Here is a 20,240-nt window from a genome sequence, read left to right on the forward strand (position 1 = left end):
GTAGAGAAGCAATGCTGCACTCAGTGAGTCCTGCTCAGTGACCACACTGTCTGAAAGGGTAATCCCCTTTAGGTTACACTGCACAAATCTTCAGTTGTCAGGAAGACATCGCAGATATCAGAAAGCTTCTTTCCTACTGATGCATGAGTGGAAATCTTAACCAAAGCCTTTTTTGCTAGTTTTATCTCTGTAATGAAAGTCACAGGACTGGGAGTTTCACAGAGCAGGAAGCCTACTGGGAGTTCACCTCAAATGCAGTGAATGTTTTTCAGTTACATGTAATAGCCTGCAAACAAATAGGTACAGGTGGATGCTGACAGGCAACTTTGATTATTCAGAAAGAAATCAGTTGGCAAAAGGGTGATGCCCACATGATGGGGGGGGCAGGGGAGGGCAGGACAGCGGGTGCATGGCATGTCTAGTTAGTGCTGTGGGGGCGCAGTGATGGGTCGCTTCTGCTTACCTGATAAAATCTTTCATGTAGGAGTGCACCTGACCCTTGCCCCCCCTTTTCCCCGAAGCGGGCGAGCAAACTGTCCCGCGGTGGTTTGCTTTACACAGCAGTGGTTGTAACCAGACATCGTGCACCCAAGGACTGCTGACGTGACTCAGAGGCATTTACAGAGAAGCTCCACCCCCCCCCCCCTTTCTTCCTCACTTCCTCCCAACAGCCATGACAGTGAAGCTTCTGGCGCCGGGGGCCACGTGAAACAAAGAGCGCACTATGAGTAAACAAGTGAAATCTCTCAACTGCACACAGCTCAAATTCCCCCTCCCCTCTTCTGGACCTCCCTGCAGGTGCCACATCATCTGCAAAGGGGGGGGGTGGGGGTCGGATACTCATTTTGACAGCACCCCCCCCTCACCTGAACTCATGCAAGCTATTGCGCTAAGCAGCTGGCACATGAGTGGAAATGGGTCATTGCGGGTCAGTCGGCACACATGTCGGGCCTGTTATTGCGGCGCGGCCCCCCTCCCGCCTGCTGGCGGGCCGGGCCTGTGGCACGGTGGTCTGTGCCAAGCCCACAGCTGCCGTGCTCTGTCACTAACGGCATCGGCTTTCCTCTGCATGCCGCCCCTCTTTCCTGTCACAGTGGTGAAAAACTCGAAAGAAGGCACACTGTTGGCAGTCAGTCTGCGATTACAGCACAACGGGGGGGTGGAGGCACATACACAGACACACAACTCAAGTACATTTTCACATGTTTATTGCAAAGAAAGCACACGGTGCTACACTTGCAGAGTCCCGGCTGCGCACGTGTCCACTTTGTCTGTTCAGAAGCATCATTCCAGATGGCTGCCCAGTCTACTCCAGGCTCCCGGGATAGTGTAACCAATGCAGTTTGCAAAACGTCGACAGTCTACGTTTAATAAATATATATTTGCCCCCACACAGCTCATCAGCAGCAAGCATAGTTTAGCCTTTTTTTCTGTCAGTTCGTTTGACACCCTTTAACCACCCATGTCTCCAACCCTCAGTCTTAAGTCCTCCTTACAGAGACACGATCCAGTTTTCAAGTACTGTTCTCCATCGTTGATAAACCACTAGCAGGACCCACCCAGCTGCCCCTAACCACATCCGTGGTTTTACAGGTGGGGCGTGGGTTTGAGCTGTCCTCTTCACTTCCTTCCAGAGTCGTCAAGAATCCAACAGCCCAGTCCATTCATCTCCTCTCTCCCACAGGATAATCCAAAGATTTCCTAGAAATCGCCAGGAGGGGTTGGGTGTAGATTCTGTCTTTCACCCGTTCCAAAAGGATGACGTCGTGCCCAGGGGTTAAACATCCACTTGGGCTCAGCTGGATGCCTGCTCAGCGCTCGGGCAAGGTGATGGCTGGTACCCACTCGTAACCGCTGCGGCTCTCTTCGCAGAACAGGGCCAGCTCCTCCAGGGCAGGGTCCTTCAGTGTGTCTACGCTGGGGCTCTGCGAGGCAGGGAAGATAAAAAAGGCTATGAACAACGGCCGAGGGCGTGCAGTTCTGCAGGAGGTGCAGCGTGACACAGAGGCAGCAACGCAGAACGTTCTCAGGCGGCAGCAATTCTTACCGTAACCAAGATACAGTGGGCGTCTCTGGGCTCCTCTGACTCATCGCTGCCAACGATCTCAGCCAGGCGCTTCACGTCGCTCACCCGCACCACGTTGATGTCGTTGTCGAAGCAGAACGCCTGTATCAACGTGAAGTGGATCTGCAGGGCGATGTCATATTCGTACTCCTCGTCGGTGGCCAGGACGCAGAAAGCCACACTGTCTGGGTCACTGCAGGATGATGACAGCGTTTTTAGAACTAGAGCTCCAACATGATGCAACAGCAGCAAAAGACAAATGGCTCTGCACGTGAGGTACAGTAAGCAGCGAAGTGCTGCTATACTTACACATTCATGACCTTGGCGGACTCGTACACCCCGACTGTCAGACAGTCCTGCTTCTTCGCGGACACCAGGAGCTGCTCTAGTGCTCTGCCAGCACACTGCATTCTGGAAACATTCAGATAAAAAAAAAAAACAAGTTTAGATACACGAGCCGGTCATGCATATCGAAGAATTATACCTTCCATCCATCTGTCTAAAGCCCTTACTTATGAATCGGATTCCGTTTCTAAATAAAATAGTCCTGTGTAGCATATATTAAGAGAGCGAAAGATTGACATTTACCTGTCATTAGATACGACTTCGCTCTCCTGTCCTCGAACTTCCTCCAGTGTCATGGTTAATATCCAGTTACACGGCAGCAGACTGTAAGACCAAACGCTTGTTTCTCTAGCCACGGTTGTGTGTGGGTTACACGGCTCTGCCGGCACTTTTATAGTCTGCGGCAAACGTTTCTCGGCAGTGGGAGGATCTTCCGTGGCTGCTTTTACTGATTGGTTGAAAAGACAAAACAAATGTTAATACATTTTCGAGTCATAAGCCCGGCGCGTGTCGACACCCCACGTGGGCAGAAAATCACTACGCCTCAACTGTTCCTTTTGTTATCATGGTTTCTGGGCAGACCTGGACTTGCCTTTTAAAAGATAAAAGAATCCAATACATTAGTGGATCCTTATTGCACATTTATGAAAGGCAAGCGTGCAAGTTGCAGGTGGTGAATTCTATTGTATTCTCATGCAAACTTTGACTGTTCGTCTGCGGTGAATTATAAACGTTTACTAGCTCTGAACAAATATAATCAGATTCACGATTAAATTTATATGTTGATTAACAAATAAACTTAATCGATTCTTTGTGCTTCCTCCAAATGCAATGCAAATGAAAACATCTTATGAAGTTAATGTTTTAAAAGTATTTAATATATACATTGTGTTTAATGTAGACAAACAGAAAAGCTTATGCTTAAATTCAGCAGACTGAGCACGACACACGCCTCTGCTTTGCACATGTATAGCGTCCCCATAAAAGCCTGACTTTGGCGCGTGGCAATTAATGCCATGACGGCCTGGGTTTGTAACAATAGCCCCCGTGTTCCACCTGCTGCGCGCCCTGTGACATGGGGGAGGGTCAGCATGCGCTTAGCCTAACTCCCCGACCTTGTCATTGTCTGAGACAGATGTATACACATAGATCCAAAGCGTTAACTCTCCCTCAGCTCGACTGATTTTTGACATATTCATAAATTCAGCTCCCGCAACACTGACCAGGATAAGCGTTTTTATAGAATGGATGGATGGATATTCAACAATCACTCGCTCTTACTGTGTCAAAATGTTTAGTGACAGCTAAATATTTTAGATATTTAAATGGATTCGTTAGCGAAACATTGCCTAATCGTTTGGGAACGATACAATAATCTAAATGGTATTATTGATAAGTAAAATCAGCATCAACTACTGATTATACAGCAGATCTGAAATGCTATATGTTATGTATCAAAAATATAAAAATTTAAGAAAGCAGTATAATTCTCATTTTATAGTACTTGCGAGCGTTCGATTTCATCTCGCAGTGGTGAAAATACAGTTGCACTGAAGGCGCCACCTGCTGGTGAATTTCGATGAATTTCGTAATGCGCTCACTGAAGGTTATGAGTCATACTGAGACCACTCACGAACCCACCAGGTCATGTTGCGTGACTTCAGGTAGGCTACATGTAGAACCTGCTTCGTCCTATACTTAATGCATCCTTTTTCGCAAGGAGTGCTCAGTACTATTGCTGCGTTTAAAAGTATTTTATGATAAAGCTTGATATTGATATAATGCAGGAAATGTGATTTGTGGTATGAATTAGTACTGATGCAACCATGATTCGTTAGATTATTTACACTGGTATATATGCAGTTGTATAATACAGGTAAAGTAGTATTTACCATATTGTATGTCTATCAAATGACTATACAGACGATAGCTGTCAATAACAATATAACAGCATGTGTAGATGGGCATTTCTTGCAGAAGATAATTTCATTCCCCAGGGTGAAGCCACTGATTCAATCAGAGCAAATTGGGTATGTGACATATAAAGTTAAATGGGTACATGACGTGTAAAGTTGGAAAATGGGAGAAACTTATACAAGGACAGAAGTGATTCTAACGAAGTCAATCACACAAGGTTCACAACAATCACTAACAGATGGATGAGAAACCTCTCTCAGCGTATTTCTAGATAAGCGTTATTTTTACTCTGGAACAGAAACTGCCCTTAACTAGGTACTAAAAGACATAGATGCTCGGGTGTTATGATTGATGATATTTAAAACTTAAAGTTTGACTTTGCCACTCATATCAGCAGATAACAGAAAATACTTCTGCCATCTAGTGGTAGTAGTTTAAATAGGCCCTAATTTTCAAGGGGGAATAAAAGACCCCTCGTTTTAATTTCAGCTTTAAGTTTAAAAAAGTATTCCCACTCATATGTGAGAGATGCAAATTAGGATTAGCAAAAAAATACGGACTCAGGTGTTGTTTTTTTAATGTTTATTGGTCATTAAAGTTAAACATGGGTGCCATTTCAATTAAAATTCATAACGATATCAGTTATGCCAGCAAAACAGCAAACACGTCTTTCGGTTTGTACAGATTCCTTCCTCGGTAACTTTCATGTCCATCCACGCATTCCATGTTGTCGGTTTCACGTTCTCGACGCCAGTCCAACATTGTGTAGTAAACATTTCCACGAAGCCTTTCAGTAGCTTACACAATGTCCAATCACCCCTTGTACACTACAGAACTTGAGTCCTTGGGAAAGCGAGATCGACAACGCATTTGCGGTATACACCCCCAATCCGAATGGCTCGTTCTGCACAGACCGACCACCGCTAGGAGCTCTACGGCATACTCTCGCCCTTCCTGGAACTGAACTCTTCGGAAACATCCAGCGATGTGCAGGGTTGAGCTCACCCTCCCATTTTCGGATGACAGCTTAATTCCTTCAGGTTCCCAGAATCCATATTAAGACCCATTTCAGCGCTCCGGGAAAGTTACTTCGGGCACCCATTCATTCATTCTGCGACTCTCCTCGCAAAACAGGTGCAGCTTCTCCAGGGCTGGGTCCTCCCACGAACCTTCAGCTGGGTTCTGTTGCGATACAAGAGAAAATAAATATCAGCATCACCGACTACGAAACCATGAAACTGAACTGCGTTAACATAACGCTTAATAGTCAGATGCATGCGTATAATGAGATACATACCGTGATCAGAACGCAGTGCGCATCTTCAACATCTCCGGACTTGTCGCCGATGATATCAGCAAGTCGCTGCATGTCGTTCACTCGGACAATGTTAATGTCGTTGTCGAAGCAGAAAGCCTGGATCAGGGTGAAGTGGATCTGAAGGGCGATATCGCACTCGTATTCCTCGTCGGTTGCCAGTATGCAAAACGACACGCTGTCCGGGTCACTGCAAAGAGCGATAAAAGAACGTTACTATTCATTCATTCTTTCGCACTCAGGAAATTCACGCAGACGCAATTTTAAGTATTCCAAGTCATTAAGTGTTTACTTACTCGTTCATGATTTTCGCAGATTCGTACACGCCAATAGTCAGTCGGCTCTCGGACTGAGCTGAGATGAGAGCCTGTCTCAAAGTCTTTCCTGTGCTCTGCATGCTGACTGCGAAGTATGGGCAGGCAGCAAGCGGACAGTGCAATAGAGCGTTGTGGCGAATGTCACCTGGAGTCAGCATTTATAATCCCTCCCCTGACGCTGACTTTCCGCACTCGCTCTGATTGGCTCGATAGTACAATCGACTGACTTGAGGGCAGGCGCGTGCCCATAGACCAACCCATTAATAAATCATAGTAAAAAAACAAACTTTAAATGTAATGAAAAATATCCACACACTGAAGTATCTAATTGTTATTGTGCATTATTTATATGTATCATGCAAATTAAAACGTATGTAATTAAATATACTTTACTATAAAACTTACATTAAAGTTTTGTAGTTTTAATCTTAATTTTTGTAATATATTTTTTATCTTAATCTTTAGCCTAATTTTCAATAGCAATTTCTATCGAAATGAGCCATTTCTTCTGGGTTGGACGAAGCAATTGCATTATATTATTCGTCAGCAATTATATCATTGTTGAAACGCGTTTTTATATGTATACGTGAATGTTACACTGTATGGTACAATGAAACATAATAAGCGAAACGACTAATGTATGGGCCAGACTATGAGCGGCACGCGCTGCGGCTTTGTATCCAAGAAGTCTGGGCAGACAATAGCCCAACTTCGACTCGTGTCATGAGGAATTTCCTTATCCTTAATTATCTTCAGGGCAACAGCTCCATCTGCCAAAATCGGGGCAGGGCAGAGGTCAGCACAGGCCACTTTTTATGCCTTGAACCCGAGACAGATGTACAGGGGAGTTATATTAGCATCCGTGCTGTTTTCAAATGAGTTCCACCTAAACAAGGGGAAGCTTGCGCAGAGTTATACAACTGGAATAAAGACTTGGGTAAATTGCAGTATAATAATTCATTTGAGAGAAATAAAGTAAAGTAAAACTTAAAAAACAAGATAAACGACAAGCATTTCTAAGATTTTACGTCGTCAGTGATAGTAATTACACGAGGAATGCTGATATGCATCTGTATCGATATGCCATGTTATGGGTGACTTCGGCATGCGTCCTTTCATTTGGCTGGCACTGCAACGGACCACCTGTCACCCATGAATGCATTGTTTAAACTGGGGAAGGGTATGTGTCCAATCAGTCTAAAGATGTCATTTGAATTATAACTGACGTACACGTGCCATTAAAGCAATGTTTATCAGCTGCAATAAGTTTTGCAGCAGGCCTACATTGCTTTCATGCTAAATTTGGTCCTAGTGCCAATAAATATAATAAAATTTGAATATCGTAAGATTTCACCAAGTAGATGTTCATCAGTTCTAACTGAAAGCCATTTGTGATGCAATTTCTTTTAAGTAGGCTACTGGAGATAGATTATCTCTTACAGAGGAGCTGTTTGCAACAAATACTAATGTAATAGCGGAGTATAGAAGCAAGTTGATTGACAATCAATTCCCGCGCATTAAAAAGAAAACAGTTCTTCAGTAACTTGGTTGGAAGGACCAGATTAATAATTTCTTTGATGTGCTTGTTACTTATGCAAATATAGGCCTAATCAATACCTATACGTAGTCGTCGGTGTTTTAACAGATACACTGCGTGTGCATCAGACTGCAATGCAAATCTTGCAGACTAAATTGTCTTAATTGTAATATTAAGATACAAGTTGTTTGGTGCCTCTTTTCTATAATTAGAATTTTGTGAAATTTCGAGCGGCACGTGCTGTTTTACATATGTGAAGGCTCGCGGACAATGGGACGGCACACGGCAGCATCTGGGGGTTCGAGTCGTGTGCTCTTCGGGGCCTCTTCATTGCGACACGTCTCCATCTGCTCCGGGGGTGCAACCGCCAGGAGGGGGCTTATTGATCCTTATCTTTTACGGACTTATTTCCAGTTGTGTAATTTCTTGGGGAACAATTGTCGTTACATTCGTTACCAAATGATTGCTTGCAATATAGAATTAGACGTCACCAGTTTGTTTTATGTACTTACATTTCTCTGTACATAGGCTACTTTTTAAATGAAATACTTCTTCATATGTTGTTTAAATCTATTAAATGGCATTATTGACCATGTACTTTACAATCGTAAAGTAGCATGGCACTCTGTAAAATTATAAATGCCGCTTATATGTGTAATCTCTTACGAAACCGCTTCTATGACCAAAAGGTGACTAGGGTAGACTATGTTTGAAATTAATACACAACATCCACGAATTCGCTTTGTATGCCTACCATTAGAGAACGGCTGTTCATTCAGACACAAGCAGCAGATTGTGGCCGGCACACGCTCTTCATTTGCATTTGTATAGAAAGGCTAATAATAGCAGCGATTTCAGACTTGGGGCCACACAATAGGCCTTTCAGCCATCCCTTTTTGTGGAGGATCGTAGCTCCACCTGTCGATAGTTTTTTTCCTGGGGGTCGGGGGGGGGGGGGTGGTGGTTGGGTAGGGCCTTTTTCCTTTATCGTCACTTTCACTATAACAAATTGTAGGGAAAAAATCTACGGGTTAGAAGGGGTGTAGTGAAATGAGTTCGCTATGATCTTGACTAAAAAGTAAGATTTCTTTGAACGCAAGATTAAAATGATGGCGCAGCGAGGAGAACAAAAGTAAAGATATTACTGAGCCGGCCACGAGCACAAGTGAACAATTACATTAGCATAGCAAAGGTCCCCCCGGACAGCCAATGACATGCCGGGATTCCAACAATAGCGGGGATCCCTACCGTATAAAAACGAGGGAGTGACCCGACTGCAGCACATCGCCGGATCACACCAGCTCATCGCAATGACTTTCGAAGAAGTACAGAGCAAGGCGGACGCTGGTCAGTTTATTGGGGAAACATTAGAAGATGCATTGACTGTGGCTAAAAATAACGACTGCCTTACTGTCGGAGTATACGAGTCAGCTAAAGTCATGAACATGTAAGTATGCCTTAACACTTGGGACGTAAGCGCGTTTGGAAAGTGAGCGAAGTTAGTGTTTGAAACCTTTTGTGAACTTGTTAGTAATCCACGTTTTGTTTTCTTTGCAGTGACCCGGACAGCGTGTCGTTTTGCATACTGGCAACCGACGAGGAATACGAGTGCGATATCGCCCTTCAGATCCACTTCACCCTGATCCAGGCTTTCTGCTTCGACAATGACATTAACATTGTCCGAGTGAACGACATGCAGCGACTTGCTGATATCATCGGCGACAAGTCCGGAGATGTTGAAGATGCGCACTGCGTTCTCATCACGGTATGTATCTCATTATACGCATACATCTGACTATTAAGCGTTATGTTAACGCAGTTCAGTCTCATGGTTTCGTAGTCGGCGGTGCTGATATTTATTTTCTCTTGTATCGTAACAGAACCCAGCTGAAGGTTCGTGGGAGGACCCAGCACTGGAGAAGCTGCACTTGTTTTGCGAGGAGAGTCGCAGAATAAACGAATGGGTGCCCGAAGTAACTTTCCCGGAGCGCTGAAATGGGACTTTATGGAGATCCTGGAAACCTGAAGGAATTACCATCCGACCAGAAAGGACGATGGGAATCCTAAACACACACTGGGTGTTCCTGAAAGAGGATGCAGTCCCAGGGAGCGCCGGGATAGGTCGGAGATCCCAGCGATGGTCGGTACCTGCCCGAATAACCAAGGTCCTTGTACTGGACGAGGTCTGGTGCGGCAGGAGGAGGAGACAAGAGTTTGCTTCAAGAAACTTGGAAAGTGAACCGTAGAGAAACGCCTTTGAAGAACTAACAACATGAAGATGGAGAACATTCATTTCTTTGAACGTTTGTTTTGTAACCGAAATAATTGAACGCGAGCACAAATGAAAATGATCTTGCGTGCTTTTGTGATCGAGATTAATAAAATGGTCAAAGAAAATGTTTTGTGTTATTTCATGCATGGATCATACTCTGTTTTAATTTACCGACCGATTCTAATAGAATAGATTAATTATAGAAGTGTGTTTCTGAATCGTGCAGTAAAATAGAGCAGAATCTAAAGAAAGGGGGGCGGGGGGCGCGCACTGGCATTATAACAAAGCGCCCGTCGCACGCCTCAGCCATCTGCATGTCAATGACACGAGTACAATAGTAGCACCTTGCCCCTTAACATCTTGAGGCCCATTATCCAGCAGATGTCCGAGCTGCAACTGCTCCATCTGCCAGGGTGGATGGGTTAAGGGGGGGGGGGCTCACAGAGTTTTCATCCAATGCCTCTATTGTGTACAAGGGGCCCCCCTCAAGTCTGGCTGCTAGTTTGTAAACATCTACAAAAGGATCCAGAGGCAAAAGTGTTCAGGATTTCTTAGTGTTTTATGTTGATCTTAAATACACCTCCTTGTTTTGCTAATCAGTGCTACATAATATTATGAGCATAGCTTAATTTTATAGGCTATTCATAATGTGAAATTTGATATTTCTGAAGTGGAATCAAAAAAGGGAAAATGCAGGAATAAGTCACAGATAAGCATTTAATGCATTTTAACATTCAATAAAAAATGTGCAAAAAAGTGCAAAAATTTAAAATAAATCAACAGGACTACGAACACAAATGATCTGATTTAAAAAAAACAGGCACAGAAAAAATGAGACATGATTTTTTACACCATTTTATACATGAATACATTCTGATCAACAGCATGTTTCATCAGTAGGCTTTTTATGTAACTGCATGAATACGATTCAGAAATGCTTCACTGTCGTAACAGATCATAACATCTTCACCTGAATGCATCATATAGTCAATAGTTGCTTACATTTGTACAGGAGGAACTGCAAAGAAAGTGGGGATTTTGGGTAAGAGTCACAGACATCACTACAAACAATGGAGCAAAAGCTGAACAGGACAGATACAGTTACGAACATTTCATCTGGAGATTTTCCCTTCTGTTGTAGATGTTCAACAGGTACCACAGACAAGTTAATTTATCTGGTTAAGTTTATCACCTTGCGTGAGAGCAGTGCTGCCAAATGTGAGATCATGATTTTGTCACTATATTACCGTCACGCCATTTCATCCTTCTTAACTGTAAGGAGACTTGGAAAAATAGAGAAGGAAAAATTACAATCGCCCGTTAAAAATGAATATTTAATCTTAATAAATCAAAAGACACAAGTACATCGAAGCTATTAAAAATATATTAAAGGATTTCATTATTAAAAAGTGCAGAAACAGCATAGCCGCTAGCTGCAAGCTGAAGGCTCGTTACCCTCTGCTACAAGGGTAAAGAGAAACAGGATTGTTTATACATGCCCAACATTATACACATCCGAGATAATCCACTGAAATCTTCATTTACTGTCAATACTAAATGTTTAACTTCTTTCATATGATTTTGTATGCAATGCCCTGTTTTTCTGGAGAAATTATAATGCATAATAATAATGATAATAACATATAACAATATAACAACCCTAACTTGTGAAAACAGTAAATGCAGTGCATATATGAAGGACAGTAGTTCCACCAGAATAACCCTGATCTCCACAGTTTGAAGATACTTTTCTGTTCCCTTTCCATCGGTAAAAGTCAAGGTGAAACTTAAAAGCGAGGCTTTTAGAATAAATGTTAACATTTTCGTTTTTACATTTCATCCGAGTGGTGTTTCTGGATGGTAACTGTGATCGATTTCTGCTCCCTCCAGTTTCTGTCGGACCCTGGAACGTGGTACTCAATGGGAAGGACTGGAGTTTCCGGCAGCCTCTCACCCACGGAGCTGGCCGGCTTCAGCTCGGACTTTGGTGGAGTCGGGAAATCAGAAGATGAGTTGCTGTTGACTCCAGACTCGGACTCAGGATGCTCCACCCGCTGGTAGTCTGGAGTGTGAATCTGACTGCTGGAGAACTTGTTTTGTAGACCCAGGATGTTCTCCTCAGCCTCAAACTCCAGAGAAGGAAGCGAGGAGCTCTCCTCAACCGGAATGGAACGGATAGTTCTTGACAATACTGCAAGACAATAATATATAATTAGCTATAGGGATAATTATAAGATATGCATTTTAAATAAAGTATCTGCTTAGGACAATAAAACTGCTCTCAACCACCCATTTTCCCCTTACACCTCAGTACTATGATCACAAAATCCCAATTTGTCTCAGAATTTGTCTGGTAACCTTAGATACATGAAACGTGTTTCTCAGTGAGTCAAGTTAAGATAAAGGCATCCTTTGATAGCCCACTGCAGCCAGCCATCCTGAAGGGTCAAAGGTAAACTGTACGTCTCCTTTTGACGGACAGCAGCGAGAATTACCTCCTGAGGGGGCATATAGATCCGTCTGATTCCCGCTGCCGCCAAAGGGGTTGACAGAAGGAAAGATGATCAGGCAGAAAGACAGCAGGAACACCTGGACGTAAAGAAAGGAGAAACCATTAAACAAAGCCGGTGGCATTACCTAAGATGCACTTTAGGTTTTTGTCTCATCAGTTTGAATAGATGCTTCCTTATTTAAATCACTAGGTCTAACAAAGGCAGCTGGATAGCACCTGAAATCGGATTATCAATTGCCAGTTTATAAATGATTTACTGAACTGACACAAAATCAGACCATGACACTGGCTGAAATGGGAAGCTCTGCCTCCCCCTTAAGGTTCACCGTTCATTAGCGTGGTAAACCCGCTTGTGTGTTTTGGGGATGAGCAGACGGGTGGGGGTTCAGCACAGTGGACTCACCATGAGGCAGGTGCTGGTTGTGCTCGTCTTCATGGTTGAGAGTTTTATCAGAGACTGCAGCTTCCTCACCTGTTCAATCAGAGATCTGGGACAAGAGAACTTATAAATAAGGCAGAAGAGACCTTCATGTACATTTAGAAAAATGGCTGACAAACACTGGGAACATTCACCAATAAAACCAAGATGCGAGAGTGCATGAAATAATAATGCCTCTGCAGCTCTATGGAACAAGAACGACTGCTATAAGACGTCCCCCGGGTACAGTTTGATTCTTCCTCAGAAGTACAATAGCTGACTGATCATAAGTCATAATGTCCCAAGTCTGCCTGCTGCACACAATAACAGCTGCTCTTTGTTACAAGAACAGAGCAAAACAGAAAGAAAGAGCAGTCTTACATGTTTTGTTTCTGCAGGGTTTGAACCTTCTTTTGCAGCTCCTGATTCTGAGCAGTGCAGACAGCAACCCTGAGAAAAGGCCGTCCATCAGACACACAACGAATGGATCTCAGCACATGTCACTCTACACCAGCTCTGTAGGTCACAGGCGGCATCAATAAAACAGCACAACTCATATAAAATAATCCAAAGCAAAGTCATTCAGCTTCTTTAATCATCATATTTCATTTTAATGACAAAAGCAAGGATAACTAACAGGATAAGTTAAACCTGATGTAATTTCACTGGAGACAGAACACTTTAAAAAAAAAAAAAATCATGTTACTTCAGTTCAAAGTGAGATTCATCTAGTCTACATGATTTTCAATTGTATCATTTGTACCTGTTCATAAGGGTTTTCCACTCTATCACAGTGATTCCGCATTTATTCTTACTCACCTGTTCTCTAACCCATCCACATACACCTTCTTCTTTTTTCGGCTTTCCTGTGCAGACTGCTTGTTCCGGATCTTTCTCCTAATCCTTTTCAGAGTCCTCTCCTCCGCCTGAAACAGTTCCAGAATCACTCAGGATTGTGAGACGTAAAAATGCAATAAACTTTTTACTGATGCCAGACAGAGAGGAATAATGGAAATATGAATATTTAAATATTCAAAAGTAATAAAACTGCCATTTATCCTGGGGTGTGGCTCACAGCCAGCAGGTGGCAGCAGGGAGTATAAATTCTACACTCTGCAGACTTGCATCACGAACAGGAACATTGTTATTACTAAATGGTGTTTTGTAGAGGATCATAGCTACAAAAATATTAATAAAAAAACACAAGTTGTCTCTTCAAGGTTGATAAAAGGTTTCCAATTTAAATCCAGAGTAAAACAGGACCACTGTACCTTCGAGTAAATATCTCGATTTAATATAAAGGGATATATATTTCAAATATAAATACAAAAAAGTACATAAAATGTGCATAAACGTTTTGTGTAAGCACATCATTTGCTGTCAAAGGTTAAACTTTCTTCACAACTCCCACTAGGGACGTGTAGTTTGCTTCCTGTGGTTTCGTACATTAGACCCTGATAAAGGTGGTAATGAAGGGCAGTAAAGATACCAGCTGAGCTGCTCGTCTTCTCAGAGGCTGTGGTGTCTGTGTTCCCCATCAGGGCGTTTAACCCTTGGTCACACATCCCAGATGGGATGACAGGGACACACAGGGACCGTACCTTTGTCAGGGGCATGTGAGTCGGCATGGATATGCCTTCTTTTGTGAGAAGTCTCTTCTCTTCAGCTGTCAGAACGATTTCCTGGAACTGAAGAAAAATTTCATTCAGAGAGTACTCATTCTACTCCTTCATTCCAGCATGAAAGGTTAAAATTCCACCTTAAAAAAAAAAATTACCGTATGTGCAGTAAAAAAGTAAAAACACCAGGTGGCGCTCAAGAGTTTTAGAAGAACGCTCTCCTTTGCCCAGCTGCAACTGGCCCATTTTCAAGCAATTTTCATCCTCATAGTCTATTTGCACAACACATTGCACAATAATTTATCCCAACCCCCCCCCACCACCCCAAAGTGACGCCCACATGGCTGTAGGTGGAGCCAAACCAACAAAGGTCAAGCTTGCAGTAGAAAGACTGAAAGGAAATGGGAGGTTGACAGCACATGCAAAGGGAGATGTGGGTGGCAGTCTGCACCCCCCCCAAACCGGTGGGGGTACCGAGCTGCATAAGAAATTAGATCACTGGAAAAATTCCAAACAGAGAAAAATGAAAATCTTTCTAGAAGAAAATATTTTTCCAAAAGTATATACCTATTACATATGCTGTATATACTTAAAATAAAAAGCATTGATTTATAGCATGAATTCGTGCAAAGTTATGAGCAACAGCAGGAGAAGCATTCAACAGGGTTCATAGACTTTTTGATCAAGAAATTTCAGTGACTTTTTCATGATTTCTCCAGGACTTCAAGCTAGATTTCAAAGAAACATTATCTGTTCAGCCCATTCAGGAAAAGCATCCTAAACTGATATGTGATCATCATCGCATAACAGCATTACAAACATGTACTTTGTGTAGAGCAGGGGTCTCCAACTCCGGTCCTGGAGAGCTACCGTCCAGTAGGTTTTCTGTCCCACTTGGCTTCTGATGAGCCACACCTGCTCCTGGTATTTACCTGAGAACAGGTGTGTCTCATCAGAAGCCAGGTAGGACAGAAAACCTACTGGACGGTAGCTCTCCAGGACCGGAGTTGGAGACCCCTGGTGTAGAGGAACCAGCTGTTATGATCTTGCATTCATCCTTTGGATATGGATACACCTTCTATTGCATGTAATTTTACAGATATGCATGTTGCTTTTCCCTCTTTTCAGACACACACCATCAAAATAGCTGCACGGTTTCATTTCCAGCTGCTCTAGCTATCACAAGATAGTCATTCATTCATTTCTTACATTTGCAATAGCAAAAACAATAATTATTGAGCTGTAAAAGTTAGTGATAAGACAAATTATTTGTGCATGCCATTATAATTAATGTGTCACAAAAGTAAGAACGAAATAATGTTCACTTGAAGTATACCCAATATGTTACAGAGTGTCTCTGCTAGCCTGTACTCACAGCGCAGCAATCTTCACAGGTATTACACTAATTGTTTAGTAAAACACAACAGACAGGGTAATCAGATGTTATAAGACATTTACCTCATTTGCTTTAATGCAGGGTGTGGGGTCCTCTATGGCCAGTGTGCAGGGAAGTTCATCAGAGTCCATTTCGACCACACTATCAGTGTCCCAGTTGTCTGTTAGGACGATATAGATGTACAACGAACTAAATGCTTTTTCAACAAATGTATCAGATACCATTACAGTTACTACAGTATCATAACAGTCTTGGGACAGAGTAATATGAAATGAATGTAATAATACTGCTTACTCCCAAAACTAAAATGACGATCAGTATCGCATTTTTGAACACTTGAGTGACAACAGGATGACAAGTATAACATGTAACAATGTAAATTATAGACAGACAGAGTGGGGAAAATATGATGACTGAAAACAAAACACAAATAATTAAGATTCACAAAATCCCCCATGGTAATTTCTGTAAAACCACAGCATCGGCATATTGTCAGACAGAGAAAAGATGACAGGCGGTGAGAAATGTGTGAGTGGAGAAGCAGCCACCCCACACCCCCCCCCCCCCCCCCCACTACCCACACGCCTGCACTCAAGCAGCTCCCTACCTGGGTCCAAATCAATGAAAACGTCGGTGTCAGGCTGCTCCGACCTCACGCTCAGCAGGGTGTCACCAGCCGGCTGATCCTGCTGGAGGGAGTAGCAGTGGTCCACATGGATCACTTCCATTGTCACGGGGCTGGCCTCCGGCAAGGGGGTGAAGCCCATGAGCCCGGGGCTCTGGCAGGGGGTACTGTCCGAGTCACTGATCCTGGGGCTTTGGCACTGGGGGTTGCCCACGTCGGAGATACCACTGTCACTTCCTGGGGGAGAGAAAGACTGGGCAAGAGCAGCGTCGTCTTCCCCCAGAAGGCTGTTAAGGAAGTCCTCCGTATCCTGACTGTTCAGAATCTGGAGCAAAAATATATATGGGAAAAAAACAATAGTAAATCACTCTTCTTAATCAACGACATGTAATACAATACTCATCAAATGAAACAGGAAAGATTTTTTTCAGAAGGAAATTATATTTGGCAAATTTTCGCCTGTGACCCAGACCAGGATGGTCCTGTTGTCAGTATCCCCTGTTAAAAGCAGATTTTATGTGTGCGAAATGAGGCAGTGTGTGGCATCTGTGTTCAGACTATGGTTGCGATCAGAAGGTTTCCAGTTCAGATTTCGTGATTAAAAGAGTGAGTCCAGCGTCGCACCCTTGGAAAAAGCCCTAACCCTCAAACTGCTTCAGGGACTCACTAACCCTGCTCTTTCAAATGCATGTTGCTTTGGACAAAAGCAGCTGATAAATAAATATAGAATAAAATTTAGATGACTAAAATGACCCACTGTTTTTAAGCCCAATTCAGTACTGGACAATCACACACACACACACACACACAAGTCTCCACAGGGTCAGAGAAATGGTTTTACCCCCCAAAAGAGGTATATTAAACAGCATTACACTTACATCCTGCCCGAAGAGCCAATCCTCAATGACCCCAGAGAAGGGGTCATGCGCTCCATGGTCTTCATCTAAGAACAGACCGAAGAGGTCTGTGTCGTCCATCTCCGGAAAGGTGTCAGGAACTGACATGCCACAAGAATCTGGGTGTGTTCCCGTCACTGTGAGGGTAAAAAGGCACAATCTCATCTGACTGGTCTTACACGACTTCGGTAGTTGCTCAGTTCAAAGGGCTATTGGCCCACCCTCCAGAAACGGCTCCAATTCCTGTCTAGCACCAGACTCTGTCCCCCCCCCCCCCCCCCCGCCCCTGCTCTGTGCATATACATTGGTGTATTATACTGACAAAATAAGGCACTTCACAGTGAAATCGTATCAGTCATCTTGGTGTCTAATGTATAAATCGTGACAGAGGTGTAGCAAGATTTATCATCCTACAGTTGCGGCTTTTTTCAGCAATAAGTCTTGCGTACACAGGACAAAAAAAAAAAAAAACAACTGAAAAGCAACATCAAGTGTGAATCATCGTTTTTATATTCCATAGTATCTAAACATTAACAGCCAGCTGAATTTTCAGTCCCTGTAGCTCCCCTCTTATGCCACCTGCACCTGTGGCTTTGGGCTGTGAATCTCCTAAACGTAAATTTGCTCTCACATTACAAGAGATCAGCTTCACTGGAAGAATGGCTCTATTGCTACACAGTCTGGGTGTTGAGAGTTTCATGCTTCAGAGAGTAAGGCCTCCAGGCAAAAGGGCTCGGCTGAGACATTTAAGTTCCATGAATATAGCGGCATTGGCAGAAGATCCCCTGATAAAGCACCAGGAATGTCTCTGAACATTTATGAGGAGAAAATGAGCTCTATCACTGAAGAAAAGGCCGAGAAGCCTGGCTTCCTAGATTTTAACATCCATTTTACTCTGCAATTATAAGTAATATCATAAATTAGATGTTGTTAGCAAATGACCAGAAACATACTGTATAAAAACCTAGCTAAAAGCTATTTGCTCTTGTCTGAGAGTGCAAAATCGGGAGAGATGTTATTTAAGGTTAAGTTACAATGTTACTTATAAGTGTTTTTAATATATATATTAACAACAAAAAGTTTACATACATATTAAAAAGAAAAAGTTAAAAACTTTGTGAGTTTTTGCTGGTTGAGTTTGAGAAACTGATATAAGCATAATAGTTAGGAAAGAATTAATGTCCCTTTAATTTTTCTTACCAGTTAATCTTTTGTTACTGATATAATCGGTAACATGAATTGTTAGTTTCTTAAAATCTGTTTTAGAGACGAACGGTTCTTATTGTTCAGGCCATAGGGGACCACACCCTTTGCAGTGATGGGTGGGATGGGAACAACGTTCTCAGCTCTTCACTGACATTGTTCACTGAATTCCTGCCCTTGATCACATGGATGTCACTATCACCGACAGACCCGCTACACTCAGTAATAGTGATCATGGCATCTTCACACTCAATGGAAAAAAGTGATTTTTAATTTTTTTTATTTCTGCAAACAGTCAGAAAATAAATTTGCAGGAATGCACTGTGTGGTCCATGGCCTCAGCACAGTGGTCCCAAGGGAACTCAGAGCACCCTCATGACTCAGGAGAGGTATTTGAGGATTTTGAGAATAGTAGTAGATGTTACTAAGACATTCAATAGTAACCAGGTGTCCACAAAGATAAAAAAGTAGTCAATGGCTGCAGAACTGCATCAGTTGCAAAACAGGCTCCAGCACCCCTCCTACAATGGCCAGAACACCCTGAGGAGTGCATGAAGGTCACCTTCACTGGGGAGTTATAGGTGTTCTGCATTAGCAAGGGGCTGCAGTGCAGTGGCTTTCAATACTTAAAAGAGTCCCAACGAGCCCTATTTGCAGCGTCTATTCTCAGGGTTTCACCGAGATCCTGAAGTCCTCTTTGCACATGGCAAACATTTGACAGGCTCAGTTGGTGTAGAGGAGGGCCTGCAAATCTGGACATCATTCGGTTACAGAACCACGATACAAATCCTCCACGAGCCTGTCACAATCATCATACTTTCTTTTTATTTTGAGCCTCATGGAAACAGTAGGATGTTTTGTTTGCCGGAATTACAACGCCGTTACATTAAAACGATAGTGATTTGTGATCGCCGGTGATAATTAAGAGTGGACGTTCAAAATCGCTTAAAACCAGCAGCCAGGAAAATACCGATTAGACCGGTGCTTTGCCAGACCGCCTTACCGCACGCAGCGCGAGGTCACGCCCACGCCCATGTGACAGCCGAATAAGGGTGACGTACAGAATAAACAAGACACGTTCAGCCATTAACCTATTGTGCCAAACAAACAATCTAATCTAAAAGGTCTTACTAAGATTATTTAATGTACAGATCCCTAAATGATTCCCCAAGTGTCACAAACTGTTGTTAAATGCACAAATGTCACAAACTGTCAAATCGAATAACGTCGCTAGTGAACGCTGTAGTCTAAAAAATTATTTTTCATAATTAATAAAGCATCTTTGCAACCATGTTGCACATGCGTTCTGATTATCCGAGTCATCTATTATAAATTCAGATTTACAGTTCACGGGTAAATATGCTGGCATACGGCTAGGAGGCACTAAGTAAAATACACCACAACGTTCACTAGTCATTTTTAACAAAACCATCTAACAAAGAACAAATACGTTTAACACCAAAACCGCCAACGCAAAATAACAAGACCGTGTAACAAATACACTGATTTAATAAATAGATTAAAAAAACTCCAGCATCTTATTACCTTTTAAGGGCTTTACGATGTCGCAGAAGATGTATATGTTATTAGTTCCTGGATCTTCTTCTCTTGTATTGTAAGCGGTACCGTCTTCCTTCCTGATGAAATCACCTTCCAACAAGACAGAAATGACGTCATCCCGCAGGCGCGAGCGACCCGACGCGCGGCTTCGTTAGGGACTTGTAGTCCATCGAAATGCTTGAGAAATTCCCGTTCCCTAAGTTACATGGTTAACAACTTTACCCAACTCTTATACATTCAGTC

At 42.9% G+C, this 20,240-nt stretch overlaps 4 protein-coding genes across 4 annotated transcripts; 1 reads left to right on the forward strand and 3 right to left on the reverse strand.

Moving 5' to 3' along the window:
- Nucleotides 1–1,191: 1,191 nt before the first annotated feature.
- gadd45ga (growth arrest and DNA-damage-inducible, gamma a) lies at nt 1,192–2,804 on the reverse strand. The gene is made up of 4 exons (XM_023802825.2): nt 2,654–2,804; nt 2,375–2,476; nt 2,048–2,258; nt 1,192–1,925 (listed from the first exon to the last, which is right to left on the reverse strand). The coding sequence occupies exons 1-4, from the start codon at nt 2,704–2,706 to the stop codon at nt 1,812–1,814; spliced, it is 480 nt and encodes a 159-aa protein (XP_023658593.1). The 5' UTR covers nt 2,707–2,804; the 3' UTR covers nt 1,192–1,811.
- A 2,116-nt stretch (nt 2,805–4,920) lies between these two features.
- Nucleotides 4,921–7,094, reverse strand: LOC111839275 (growth arrest and DNA damage-inducible protein GADD45 gamma-like). Its single transcript, XM_023803025.2, has 3 exons — nt 5,939–7,094; nt 5,625–5,832; nt 4,921–5,509 (listed from the first exon to the last, which is right to left on the reverse strand). The coding sequence occupies exons 1-3, from the start codon at nt 6,115–6,117 to the stop codon at nt 5,396–5,398; spliced, it is 501 nt and encodes a 166-aa protein (XP_023658793.2). The 5' UTR covers nt 6,118–7,094; the 3' UTR covers nt 4,921–5,395.
- A 1,389-nt stretch (nt 7,095–8,483) lies between these two features.
- LOC111839282 (growth arrest and DNA damage-inducible protein GADD45 gamma-like) lies at nt 8,484–9,826 on the forward strand. The gene is made up of 3 exons (XM_023803039.2): nt 8,484–8,943; nt 9,054–9,261; nt 9,377–9,826. The coding sequence occupies exons 1-3, from the start codon at nt 8,807–8,809 to the stop codon at nt 9,488–9,490; spliced, it is 459 nt and encodes a 152-aa protein (XP_023658807.2). The 5' UTR covers nt 8,484–8,806; the 3' UTR covers nt 9,491–9,826.
- A 641-nt stretch (nt 9,827–10,467) lies between these two features.
- creb3l3l (cAMP responsive element binding protein 3-like 3 like) lies at nt 10,468–20,129 on the reverse strand. The gene is made up of 10 exons (XM_023802953.2): nt 19,983–20,129; nt 17,217–17,371; nt 16,321–16,663; nt 15,776–15,873; nt 14,300–14,386; nt 13,518–13,624; nt 13,080–13,148; nt 12,684–12,768; nt 12,264–12,357; nt 10,468–11,959 (listed from the first exon to the last, which is right to left on the reverse strand). The coding sequence occupies exons 2-10, from the start codon at nt 17,340–17,342 to the stop codon at nt 11,598–11,600; spliced, it is 1,371 nt and encodes a 456-aa protein (XP_023658721.2). The 5' UTR covers nt 17,343–17,371; nt 19,983–20,129; the 3' UTR covers nt 10,468–11,597.
- Nucleotides 20,130–20,240: the final 111 nt, after the last annotated feature.

The sequence above is a fragment of the Paramormyrops kingsleyae genome, chromosome 2 (assembly GCF_048594095.1).
Source record: "Paramormyrops kingsleyae isolate MSU_618 chromosome 2, PKINGS_0.4, whole genome shotgun sequence".
Lineage (NCBI taxonomy): Eukaryota > Metazoa > Chordata > Actinopteri > Osteoglossiformes > Mormyridae > Paramormyrops > Paramormyrops kingsleyae.